Source organism: Artibeus jamaicensis, unplaced genomic scaffold, assembly GCF_021234435.1.
Source record: "Artibeus jamaicensis isolate MK-2021 breed Jamaican fruit bat unplaced genomic scaffold, CSHL_Jam_final contig_354, whole genome shotgun sequence".
Taxonomy (NCBI): Eukaryota; Metazoa; Chordata; class Mammalia; order Chiroptera; family Phyllostomidae; genus Artibeus; species Artibeus jamaicensis.
Window position 1 is genome coordinate 20,170,474 of NW_026521803.1, and position 13,236 is coordinate 20,183,709.

Here is a 13,236-nt window from a genome sequence, read left to right on the forward strand (position 1 = left end):
TGAGGAATGCAGGATATCAGAACCTGAAGAACAGAGTAAAATTCCTCTGTATATTTAGTGACACGTTTAAGTGGTTTGTATGTTTATGTCATTGACAGTATTTAAGTAAAAGTATAAAAATATCTAACCCTGACTGGTGCGGCTCAGTGGATTGAGCTTAGGCCTGTAGGCCAGGGGGTTGCTGGTTCGATTCCCAGTCGGGGCACATACCTGGGTTGTGGGCCAGGTCCCTGGTTTAGGGCATATGCAAGACAGCCACACACTGATGTTTCTCCCCCTCTTTCTCCCTCCTTTCCCCTTGCTCTAAAAATAAATAAATAAAATCTTTTTTTAAGTATAAAATATATGTAAAATAAAATAATTTGACTGTCTATTTTGCAAATGAAGAAATGAAACCTAATATTTTAAAAATCAGATACTTTTCTGTCCTACATTATAATTGGGAAACTATGTCTCAAGTTGAACTTTGCATATTTAAGATACTTCTGAGAACTTTCTTGATTTTAAACTCACATCCATATTTTATTGCAAAGGTGTGAAAGATTGCCTTATAAAAGGTGGACATGAACTAATGGGGGGGGATTACTGGAGGGAAAGGGAGCACTGGATGGAAGGGGCAAAGGGGAGAAGTTGGGAAACTGTAATAGCAGAATCAATAAATATACTTAAAAAATGAAAAAAATACATAGAGTACCCCTGAAGAAACCTGTGAAAGAGGTAAGCATTCCTCTGGAAGAAGTCTAGTTTTGGTAAACTGCAGCTCTAGGCACATGCTCTACTTCATTCTCAGAGGCATTTTCTTTCCTTTTTTTCTCGCAGAGTGAGTGAGGAAAAGGAGGTGACTGAAGAGCGACTCAGAGCTGAGCAGGAGTCATTTGAGAGGAAGATCAAGCAGCTGGAAGAACAGAATGAACTGATCATCAAAGAAAGGGAAGATATCCTTTTTGAAAGTTCTGTTTTTTAACATGCAGGAAGTTTGACCCTTTTATGAAGAAAATGTAAACACCAGAGAAATAAATAATTGCTCTGATTTACAACAGAATGAGTCTACGTGGGCTGCCGTTCCTAGGCAGGCAGGAGGACGCTGGGCAGCATGTGCCGTTGCCTCCTTTGTGCGTGGTTCGCCACCCAGCTATGCTGTGGCCGCTGTTCTGCTGTGGAGCATCCATTTGTCAACGAAGAAAGACAGTAAGAAATTTGGGCACTAAAATGTAGTGCTGGAACTTTATTAAATTCTTCCATTCCACTACTACAGTTGAGCCTGAGACCTCTTTGTATTTGGTATTCTTTCCAGCTAAACTTTTGACAGTCCTAAGTAATTCTACTCTGAAATCATAAACATTTTAAAAAGTCTGTGGTGATTTATAGGTGTTGTAATTGATAAGTGTTTTACACTGCAGCAAGACGCCCCAAACTATTCTCATGGAGGAGAAAACTATTGGCATTGGAACTAGGGAGGGGTGTGTGTGTGTGAATGAGTGTGTGTTCATACAGTCATGCACCACGTAGCGTTTTGGTTAGTGATGTACCTAATACACAAACATGGCCCCACAAGATTATCATGGGGCTGAAAAAGTCCTGTCATCTAGTGATGTCACAGCCACCCTCATGTCATAGTGGAATGCATTGCTCCTGTGTTTGTGGTGGTGCCGGTGTAGACGAAACTACTGCGCCGCTGGCCCTACAAAAGTGCAGCACATACAGTTATGTACAGTACATCATACTGGGAAATGATAGTAAACGACTATTACTGATTAATGTATTTGCTGTACTACACTTTTTATTTTTATTTTACAGTGTATTCTTTCTACTTAAAAAAAGTCATGCTGTCAGTGTGCCATGTTACACAAACAGCAGCCTCACACATCTGTGTTTACCGCGTCCCTCGATCGCATCATTTTCCCATGTGCTTGATTTAATCTCATGCTGTTTTGTGCGGTGACATGTTGTACAAGCTTGTGATGTAGGTGTGCGTTAGGCTGCACCACCTAGGTTCGTGTAAGTGCACTCTATGATGCTCACACACAGAGAAATCGCCTCATGAAGCAGTTCTTGCACCACTAGGTGCAAATTAAGTGGTGCATGGCTATATATATACACACATGTTTGTATATACATATGTGAGGGGGACTCCAAAAGAATTTATTTATTAAAATTGTGTGCTTATTTTTACATGTTTAAACTTCAGTCATCTTCTAAGTACTCTCAGTTATTAACACTTATGGAGACTTTTTTCCATTGCTAAAAACAGTTTTGAACTCATCTATTTTGATGCCTTTTAATGTTTCTGCCATTTTTTTGTTTCACCCTTTTCCCATCAGTAAAATGTTTCTCTTTGAGGATTTTTTCATCTGGGAAAACAAAAAAAAGTCTCTTCAGGGCAAGAGCAGATGAACAGAGGGGGTGGGGCATAGCGGTCATGCCATTTTTGGTCAAAAACTGAACACTCAGCGCTCTGTGGGCAGGTGTGCTCCTAACTCACCCATCATGAAATGGGCAAGCGTGTTGAGTCTTCCAGAAAAGTCACTGAAGCTGAACACAGCCTCTCAACAAAGCCAGCTGGTGCACTGCTACAGATGGGTTCCTAGAACATTAATCCAACAGGGGAATCCTGTACCACAAGGTGCTCACCCTCCAGAAGATAATTCCATTTTTGCAGGGGTTCCCCCTTCATATATAATTTTAAGAAAGTAAAACAAAAACTGGTATTATAACTTAAGAATTATATTTTAAGGGATATGTGTGTTAAAATAATCATTTCTGAAGTTTCTTTTGACTGGGTAGCATTACTTATTTTTTCATGTTTTTTGTAGTGGCATTGATATAAAAAGAGAAGTGACTGTCCCTAAAGTTAGGGTGATGGATCTGCCAGATAAACAGTGTGCTTGAGAAATCTTTTGTTCTTATAGATGTCAGTATCACCATTAACATGATTGTTATTAATTATTTCAAAGGTTCTTCAAGTGCCAAAAAATGATCATATATTGAAAGTAACTATACCTTTCTTAGTACTAGAAAAATAGAAGCATAAAGGTAAATCGATCAGCTTAAAAATATAAAATATAAATATAAAAATGACTTATGAATTTGTATTTTTCAAAAAGTAGGAGTACATGATGGTAATATAAATCAGAATTCTCAGATTTGATTGGCTGAGTAGAACATTCTGAAGGCTTACTGGCCCCACAATTCTAAAGGAGTACTTTTTCAATTATTTTTTTCCTAGATCTCTTTGGCACTTGAATACTCTTTTTGAGCCTTCTCTCTTCTTTGCCCTCATTGGCTTTATTGCCCAGGTTGTCAACCTCAGGCCAGACCCTCTTCCTGCTACTTTTCTCTCTAGGTTAAAGTAGTGCTATTCAGTCAGTTCACTACAGACTGTGCTCCGCCAGTTTGGTCTTTTCACTTCTCAAGAGGAGTAGTATCTTAGGGCCGTAGCTCTTTCATAAAAGGTGGATTAGGAATGCTTTTACTGTAACAAACGTTTGCTTTACAGGGTTCTGTTTATTCCCCATACGATGACTCTGGAGATATGTGGCTTCTAGCGTGGGTTCACTGGCGTATAGTTTTCAGTGCGGGACCTGTACATTTCCCTTAGCCCTTCTAATGGGGCAGAATTCTGGGCTGCTCCCATTCCAGGTATCACGTTTGCATGAAGGTAGGAAGAAAGGGGGAGGAAGAGATTCTGGAATTTGTAACTCTCTACTTTTTAAAAAAAACATATAATCTTTCTCCACCTCCATACCCCCCGCAGTCTTTCATGAGATATTTATTGTCCTAAACTTTATTACTTGGCCATGCTAAGCTGCAAGAGAGGCTGAGAAGAGGGAGCATTTACCATGTCCGATTGATACACTAGAAAGCAGCAAGCGAGGAGGTGGTTAAGAATGAAGGCAGCCTCCAACTCTGTCTGGTAGCAGAAGTAGGGGAAATAAAAACCACTTTTTACATAGGGTGGAAGTGGTGTTACCTTGACCTTCCTGAGCGAAAAAAAAAAAAAATTATTATTATGTCCAGTGGAATGGGAGTGAGTTATGGAAATAAGGTGAGAGAGGGAGGGAGCAAACAATTTAGAAACCCTGGTGTGGAGTGGGGCTGTGTTTATCTGGTGATATACTTAATAAAAATATATGGTTATCTGGAAAAGTAGAGTCTAATTTTGGTGGACTATTGCATTTAGTACTCTCTGGGTCAAGATTAATTGCATTTAGTGCTGAAGCAATTTAAAATCAGTATGGCCATGAATGGTTTCTTCCTGCCCAGCTAAATATTGAGATGCCCCAGGTGATCGTAGTGAGACAGTTTTTCCTCTTTCCCCCATGACTTAGCTCAGGGGTCATCATACTGCTGCTGTGAGCCTAATCCAGTAGGGTGCCAGCTAAATCCAGCCAGATCTCCTCATTTGTGTATTGTCTATGGCTGCTTTGGCACTGCAACTGCAGGTTGAATAGTTGCAACAAAGGCCCTGTGGCCTACCTAGCCTACAGTATTTACTATATACCCACCTCCAGAAAAGCTTGCTGACCCCTGCTCTATCATATAAGCTAAAGGGGAAAGGAAGAGGCATGTCAGTAAAGCCAAAGACTTAAGCCATGTGATGTAGACCTATTTTCACATGGTTTGAGGGGATTTGACTTCAGCCTTTTTGATTATTGTGGATGAAGATGGGACTAAATGTTAGACCATTATCAATAACTGAAATGGTTTAGTTAACATAATTAGTTTAAGATTTTTTTTTTGGTCAACAAGATAGGTGGTATTTGTGGAATTTGTCAGAGAGAAAGGAAGATACTAAAAACAATGACAACTGAGGTTTTTACTCCAAGTACATTGCTCAGGTATAAATCTCCTTTACCAGCACAAACCTGTCAAAGGTTAATCTAGATGATTTTACAGTACATGAAACTATAAAACTTAGAAACATAACACAAGGTTATAATTTAAAACAATATAATTTTAACTACAGATACATTACCTATCATGAATGATTCAGACTCTTTAATATACATGAAATCTGATCATTTCAGGTCATTTTTAATGTCTATTTCTGTATGAGGAACGATATGAATTCTGATTTTTGGCATTTTAAGGATGTGTTATACTAAATTTATGGGTCTCCATTTTAAAAGTTCTAATAACTTCATATGTTGATCTATTATACAAACACAGATCAGTCCCTTAGTAAAAATATGAGAAAAGATATTTTACATGTTTGCATTTGGATCAGGCCTTTGAAGGATTTGTTCTTACAGCAGATAGAGAACTATTACTAAAAGTTAAAAATTCTTGGTGATTTTCAGTCTTTGCACAGAGAAAGCTTATTTTCTGAGAATTTAACTGTGTAAATGAATGTGCCATTTACAAAGTCAAGCAGTCTGATGAACATTGTATATTTTTGCATAGCTAAATGAGTTTGAAAGGAGAGGTAAATCTGAAACTTCAAAAGAGAAATATGTATACTGTTCCAATAGAAATAATTCTGAAATATATTAGCGTGTATAGTGTGAGACAGGATGTAGTCATTAGAAAAGTTGATTAATATTTGAGCTAGTTGTATTTCTAGAACATATATCTTAGGTCAGGATGATATCAAAAGCTTACAGAAGGAAAGTGAAGTCTGATGTTCGCTGACTTCGCCATTTGAACAGACACAGCAGGAGAAGTGATAGAGAAGCAAGCACTGTGGGCTTTACGGTGTAAGTTTTGTTCTAGGGCTGACTACCTCTCTGCCCTCGGGAAAGCTACTGAACTTCTTGGGGTCTCTCTTTTCATCTGTCATATGTGGATAGCTGATAATGCCTTTTCTGCAGGCCTGCCAAAATGTGATTTTCTCTTCATTGTGTGTGTACTCAACCTAGCAGTGTCTTGTATGTAGTAGGTACTAGAAGAAAGATAGCAATTCTCCTTATTACTTTGACTCATAGGAATGAGGGATGAGATGACCAGCTCCTCTGTTTCTCATTTTTGGGCCTTTCTTCACTGTGGGTTGATTTTCATTAGGTTATGCAAATGCTTACACTGCTTAGAAGGCCGAGTAATAGAATGAAATTGATATGTTCTCGGCTTTATCTTCTAATTTCTATGAAGGGAGAAGCCTCTCTGTACTACATATGCCTGTTGAGTGCTCATTGGGAAGAAACCAGGTATTCCTGTCCCAGAAACCAGACTGACAGAAGTGTGTGTGTGTGCGTGTGTGTGTGTGTGTGTTAATCCTACTAATCTGTTTTCTTTCTTTTTTTAAATGTTTATTTATTTTTATTTTTTTAACTTTTTAATTGTTATTCTATTAGAGTTGTCCCATTTTTCCCCTTTGCCCTCCTGCACCCAGCCCAACCCCCATCCCCACAGTCAATTCCCACACCGTTGTCCATGTCTGTGGGTCATTCATACATGTTCTTTGACTAGTGCCTTTCCCTTCTTTCCACTATTATCCCTCTACCTCCACCCCTTTGGTCACTGTCAGTCTGTTCCATGTGTCTATGCTCATGGTTCTATTTTGTTCATCAGTATATTTTGTTCATTAAATTCTTATAGTGAGATCATATGGTATTTGTCTCCCACTGACTGGCTTATTTCATTTAGCATAATATTCTCCAGTTCCATCCATGCTGTCACAAAAGGTAGGAGCTCCCTCTTTCTTTCTGCTGCATAGTATTTCATTGTATGAATGTATCATGGTTTTTTGATCCACTCATTTACTGATGATGGGCAGGGACTTAGGTTGCATCCAACAATTGGCTATAGTAATTTCTGCTGCTATGAACTTTGATGTTCATAGAATCTTTTGAATTGGTGTTTTAGGATTCTGAGGATATAATCCTACCAGTGGAATTGACAGGTCAAAATACAGTTTCATTTTTAGATTTCTGAAGAAATTCCATACTGTTTTCCACAGTGGCTATACCTATCTGCATTCCCACCAATAGTGCATGAGGGTTCCCTTTTGTCTGCATCTTTGCCAGCAGTTGTTTATTGACTTACTAATGATGGCCATTCTGACAGGTATGAAGTGGTATCTCATTGTGGTTTCAATTTGCATCTCTCTGGTGGCTAGTGATGTTCAGCATGTCTTCATATGTCTATGGGCCTTCTGTGTGTCCTCCTTAGAGAACTGACTATTCAGGTCCTTTGCCTATTTTTTAATTGGATTATTTGTCTTCCTGGTGTTGGGTGGATGAGTTTTTTATATATTTTGGAGAGTAAACCCTTGTCCAGTGTATCATTGGCAAATATGTTCTGTTACAGTCAGTTCCCTTTTCATTTTGCTGATGGTTTCTTTAGCCATACATAAGCTTTTGAATTTGATCTAGTCTCATTTGTTTATTACTTCCCTTATTTCCCTTGTCCTAGGATATATATTAGCAAAAATAATTGCTACGTGGGATATCTGACATTTTCCTTTCTATGTTTTCCACTGGGACTTCTATGGTGTCATGACTTATATTTAAATCTTTTATCCATTTTGAGTTTATTTTGATGTATGGTGTATGCCGATGGTCTAGTTTCATTTTTTTGCACATATTGGTCCAGTTCTCCCAGCACTACTGAAGAGACTGTTTTTACTCCATTGTATGTTTGTGCCCCTTTTGTCAAATATTAATTGACCATAAAGATATAGGTTTATTTCTGGGCTCTCTATTTTGTTCCATTGATCTATGTGTCTGTTCTCATGCCAGTATCAGCCTGTTTTGATTGCAGTGGCCTTGTAGTATAGTTTGATATCAGGTATTGCAATCCCTCCAACTTTATTCTTCTTTCTCAAGATTGTTGAGGCTATTTGGGTTCTTTTGGTTCCATATACATTTTTGGAATATCTTTTTTATATCTTTGAAATATGCTATCAGTATTTTAATAGGAATTGTGTTGAATCTATAAATTGCTTTGGGCAGTATGGAAATTTTAATAGTGTTAATTCTTCTAATCTATGAACATGGTATATGCTTCCATTCATTTGTATCTTCCTTAATATCTTTCTTCAGTGTTCTATAGTTTTCCAAGTATAGGTCTTTTACCTCCTTGGTTAAATTTATTCCTAGGTACTTTGTTCTTCTTGTTGCTATAGTAAATGAGATTTTTTTTTCCTGGTTTCTCTCTCTGATATCTCATTGTTGATATATAAAATCGTCATTGATTTCTGAATATTGACTTTGTATCTTGCTATTTTACCAAATTTTCTTATTAGGTCAGGTAACTTCTTGGTGGACACCATAGAGTTTTCTATGTGCACTATCATGTTGTCTGCAAATAAGGACAGTTTTACTTCCTCCTTTCCAGTTTGGGTGCCTTTATTTCTATTTCTTGTCTTATCACTGTGACTAGAATATCCAGTCATCATAGGGGATTTTTATATACCCCACTGTCAACATAGGATAGATCTTCTGAACAAAGAATCAACAAGGATATTGTGGCACTGAATGACACTCTAGATCAAATGGACTTAACTGATACATATAGAACCTTTCACCCCAAAGAAGCAAAATATACATTCTTTTCAAATGCACGTGGAACATTTTCAAAGATAGACCACATGGTAGGACACAAAACAAGTCTCAACAAATGCAAGAAAATTGAAATAATATCAAGCATGTTCTCAGATCACAATGGATTGAAATCAGAAACCAACCTAAAGGAAAAAAACTAAAAAACATTCATATACATGGAGACTGAACAATATGTTATTGAATAGTGAATGGGTCAACAATGAAATCAAGGAATAAATTAAAAAGTATTGGGGAACAAGTGAAAATGAGCACACAATGACCCGAAACCTGTGGGACATGGTGAAGGCAGCACTGAGAGGGAAGTTCATAGCCATGCAGACCTGCTTAAATAAGATAGAAAAATCTCACATGAACACCCTAACCCGACGTCTACAAGAACTAGAGGAGCAACAACCAACAGCCCAGAGTGAGTGGAAGGAAGGAAATGATCTGTTTTCATGATCTCTCTGATTGCAACTTAGTCAACTGAAGAGGTTTAGAGGTGCTTACCTTGCTCTAGGAAGAAAGAATTTTAAAGAAACTAACTTTAACCTTTTTGAGGAATGTTTTAAAATGAGCCAAAGGTCTCACCATGTCTGAAAATAGAGTAGAGAAGATTCACAAGAACTTTATCTAATTATGTAAAAAGAAATCATTGGTTTGAATAATAGTGATATTCCAGAGGTATTCTAAGCTTTCCATTTAATTATACATCTCTGCTAAGGAGCCAGACTGCCATGATCTGTTAGATTTTTGCAACAGATAGAAACCATACTGTACAAACTATCATAAATCTGAGTGGAATGGTGTTGGATGGGTATGGAGTGTGGGGAAGGATAGTAGAAGTTTCATGAAAAAGGAAGTAAGGTTCAAAAGAAAGGATAAGTCTCTTCTAAGTTTTCTGGCACTTTATAAGAAGAGGCAGATTTCTCTAGTCTTGGAAATAGTTTGGGAAGAATTAAAAAATTATACTTCTGCCCTGGCTGGCGTAGCTCCAAGGATTGAGTGCTGGCCTATGAAGCGAGGGGTCTCTAGTTCAATTCCCAGGCAGGGAATATGCCTGGGTTGCGGTCCAGGTCCCCAGTCGGAGGCCCTTGAGGGGCAACCACACATTGACGTTTCTCTCCCTCTCTTCCCCTTTCCCTCTAAAAATAAATAAATAAAATCTTTAAAAAACAATTAAACTTCTTAAAATGAAGACAACCAACAGTATAGCAAGGCATGTTACCTTATCAGCTTTAATGAATCTTGCCTTTAAAAAAATTCTCAGTTAAGGCTATGTTTATTGATTTTAGAGAGATGGGGGAGGGAGAGAGAGAGAGAGAGAAAAACATTGATATGAGAGAGAAACATTGATCAGATGTCTGCTGTATGTGCCCTGACTGGGTATCAAACCTGCAACCTAGGTATGTGCCCTGACCTGGAATCAAAGCGGCAACTTTTTGGTGCACATGCTGATGCTCCAACCAACTGAGCCGCCCAGCCAGGGTAATCTTGCTTTTTTGTTTTGAATAAACATTAGGTTTTTGTTTTTTATGTTTACAAATTGAATTCTGTGGTGACAGAATATATTTTGTGTACTTGGATAAAGTCAGTTTATTCCATTTAAAAAGCCCTGGATAATGTCCTTTTGCTAATCAAATAATTATCTCTAACAATGTAGAAGTTGTACTGCTTGAGGCTATTTTATTTCTTGGTGATGCTGTATAACTTCAGCAGTTTGGGGTTATTATTATTGTATATTGTCCTGGGATGCCATTTTAAATCATAACAGCAGATTAAATACCTTTTCATGTGAATTAGAGACATAAGCATGCTTAAGCAAAGAACAGCTTATTACTAGTATTGTTGCCTAAAGCATTCTCAAAGATTGTTTGTTCTCTTAAGAATATTTAGGTATTGCCCTGGCTGGTGTACCTCAGTGGATTGAGCACAGGTCTTTGAACCAAACAGCCTTGGTTCAATTCCCAGTAAGGGCACATGCCGTGTGTCCCCTGCAGGGCACAAGCCAGTTCCCGGCAGGGGACGCATGAGAGGCAACCACACATTGATATTTCTCTCCCTCTTTCCTTCCCTGCCCCTCTAAAGATAAATAAATAAAATCTTTAAAAATATTTAGGTATTAATGCTAACTACAGGGAAGAATTGATAATAAATGTTTGCAGAAAGTTAAAAAATTATACAGTTTTATCCATATACTAATTTCATTTTAATAAACTCTTAGAGGTTAAGTTACTCTGTGGTATTGAGCTATATTTACACTTTGTTTTCTGGAACTCCTCTAAGAATAAGAATAAAAAGAAGTACTCCTCAACCTGCCCTGGTCCCCTATGGATACAGTTTTCTTATATGAGAGTTCCTGAGTCTATTATGTGGATAATAATAAAGTCTTTATCTGGTGTCTAGTTCATTAGCCTTTGCAGATTAGAAGCAGACCGAAGTAAGAAATTGAACTGCAGTGAGGATATTGAAACTGGCAGAGCAATTGACAGAAAAACTTCAAAACTACATAAGAACTAAAAATCTACAATAGTCAAGAACTCTACCCACCTAGATACATCTTAGGTCATCATATGTTAAATGCAATGCAGTAGTTAACCTTCATAATGATGATTCTGAGGCATCAAAATAATGTTAAATGTTTCCTATCTCCTGTTACTTTTTAATACTTGTATTAGTAACGCAGCCTACATTGTATATTGGTTTTCTATTTACAGAGCACTTTCACTTACACTTTTTAATCTTCATAATTGCCTAGTTAAGTTTAGGCAGATACTGTTACTCTCCTTCTACAGATACAGATGTGGAGAGGTCACTGAGGCAGCGCACTGCAGAGTTAACAGTGCGGTCTTTCAACACATTTCCACAGCAGCAAACACCGAGATCAGCAGTCATTTCCACAGCAGTGAGTTATACAAATATCAACGAGCTTTATTTTCTAGCCCGATTTAAAGCACAATTTTATAAAAATTTGTAATTTTTTTCTGTGCTTTTTATCCAAAGTTGGTTATTTTGGTTATCCAGAAATCAAATATGTAAAATGTTTTAGAGATTTTCTTGTACTTTGACTTTTCAGCCACCAAGTTTTTATCATTTTCCCTCTGAAATATTACTGAGTCCATTCGTTTTGCTGTTTTCGCTGACACTTGACTGCATTCTTGCATCACTGCATTGCTGTATGGTAAGGATCCTTTTGTCCCTGCCTCCGTTTTCTCCAAATATCCTTTGATTGACTTGATTCCATCACTGCTGCCAGATTAATCCTTCTTGAGGATTATTTTTAATACATCACGGGGCTTTTTAGTGTTTTCCTGTGGCTTCTTATGGCCTAAAGTATCAAGTGCATGTTCTTAATTTTGACGTTCAAGCCCTTCGTTTCTGGTATCATGTGACATACTCGACCTTAATTTTCAGACTCCCTTCCTGGCCCCTGCCTCCTCAGTAGGAATACTCATTGGGTTTTCCTCCTCATTACAGTTTATTTCTTTGTCATTGTTCCTTTTACTAGTTTGCTTCTTCAAGGCTTCTTTAAGGTGTTTTCTGTGATAATAAAAAAAAATAGTATTAGGCTTTTAGAGTTCTTCAAGCACTCATACCTATACCAACTGCCCTAACTTGTGTGTCTGTCTCGTGCTTCTTTGGGCAGCTGTGGTGTTCTCGCAGCAGCGCTGGCTTTGGCTAAGAAAGGTGCTTACATCAGAGCCTTGGATCAGCTGCTTGGTACATTTGTGACTTTAAAGTCAGGGAATGCAGGAGCATTTTGATGGCATTCTAGAAAAGTAAGCCAAATTGCAGTAGTTCTGGACTTGAGTAGGGGTGAGGAAGTGAGGGCTGTGAAGAGAAGGAGTTATTGTCTCATCAAAGGAGAATCTATATTTAAAGGAATGTGAATTGATTTAAGGCTGGAAGAAAATTTCGAGCATCAGTGTATGTTGAAATAAATGTGCCAGCAAATGATTAAAATCTGCTTTCTATTTTATACCACCTTTTCTGATTTTCAGATTTTCTTCTGTGAAAATTGAACAAGCCGCAAAGAAATCTCAAATTTATCTGCTAAACTTGCATGCTTTGGAGTGTTGAGGTAGGAGATAGTGCTTTTCATCCCCTTTGCCTTTTATTCTGGGCTTAGCAAGGTTCATCTGTTTTTGTATGTATGTATTTGTTATTTTACTGTTTGCTATGAACTAAACTTTGTGAATGTGACTGTATCTGGAGATAGGGGTTTTAAGAGGTAATTAAGATTAAATTAGGGCCTAAGGGTGGGGCCCTAATCCAATTGGACTGTGGCCTTCTAAGTCTAGAGGAGAGATCTCCCTCCCTCTTCATCTGCCTCTCCCCCCCTCCCCATCCTCGCTCACCCCGGGGGAGGACACAACTACTAGGTAGGAGAGTCCTCACAGAAACCAACCCTGTGGGGCCTTAACGACGGACTTTTCAGCTTCCAGAAGATAAATTTCTGCTGTTTAAGCCGCCCGTCTGTGCTACTTTGTGATGACATCCTCAGCAGATTTAGACAGTACTTAACATGCACTTAGTTTTTTGGTATTTTTATTCTAAGTATAAGGTGAAAAGGCTGTTCAGCGTATCTGTAAGAAGAATTGTGTTTCTAAACAGCAGTGAGTTTTCAGATGTTATTCTCTGATCATTTTTCCTTATTTTTATTCTCTTGTTTGGGTACTAATGCAGTTTGAACAGTATTTTTTTAGTATTATTTGGTACAGTATTATTTTTTATGAGATTTGCTTTAGGGATTTCC

General features: G+C 37.9%; 1 protein-coding gene across 3 annotated transcripts in view; it reads left to right on the forward strand.

Moving 5' to 3' along the window:
- The window catches only part of KIAA1328 (KIAA1328 ortholog), a 229,518-nt gene that overhangs the window by 24,804 nt on the left and 191,478 nt on the right, over positions 1–13,236 (forward strand). For all 3 annotated transcript variants that reach the window (XM_037154525.2, XM_053664401.1, XM_053664402.1), the window contains exon 5: positions 820–935. In XM_037154525.2, coding sequence (XP_037010420.2) covers positions 820–935 — 116 coding nt within the window. The remainder of the gene's footprint in view (positions 1–819; positions 936–13,236) is intronic.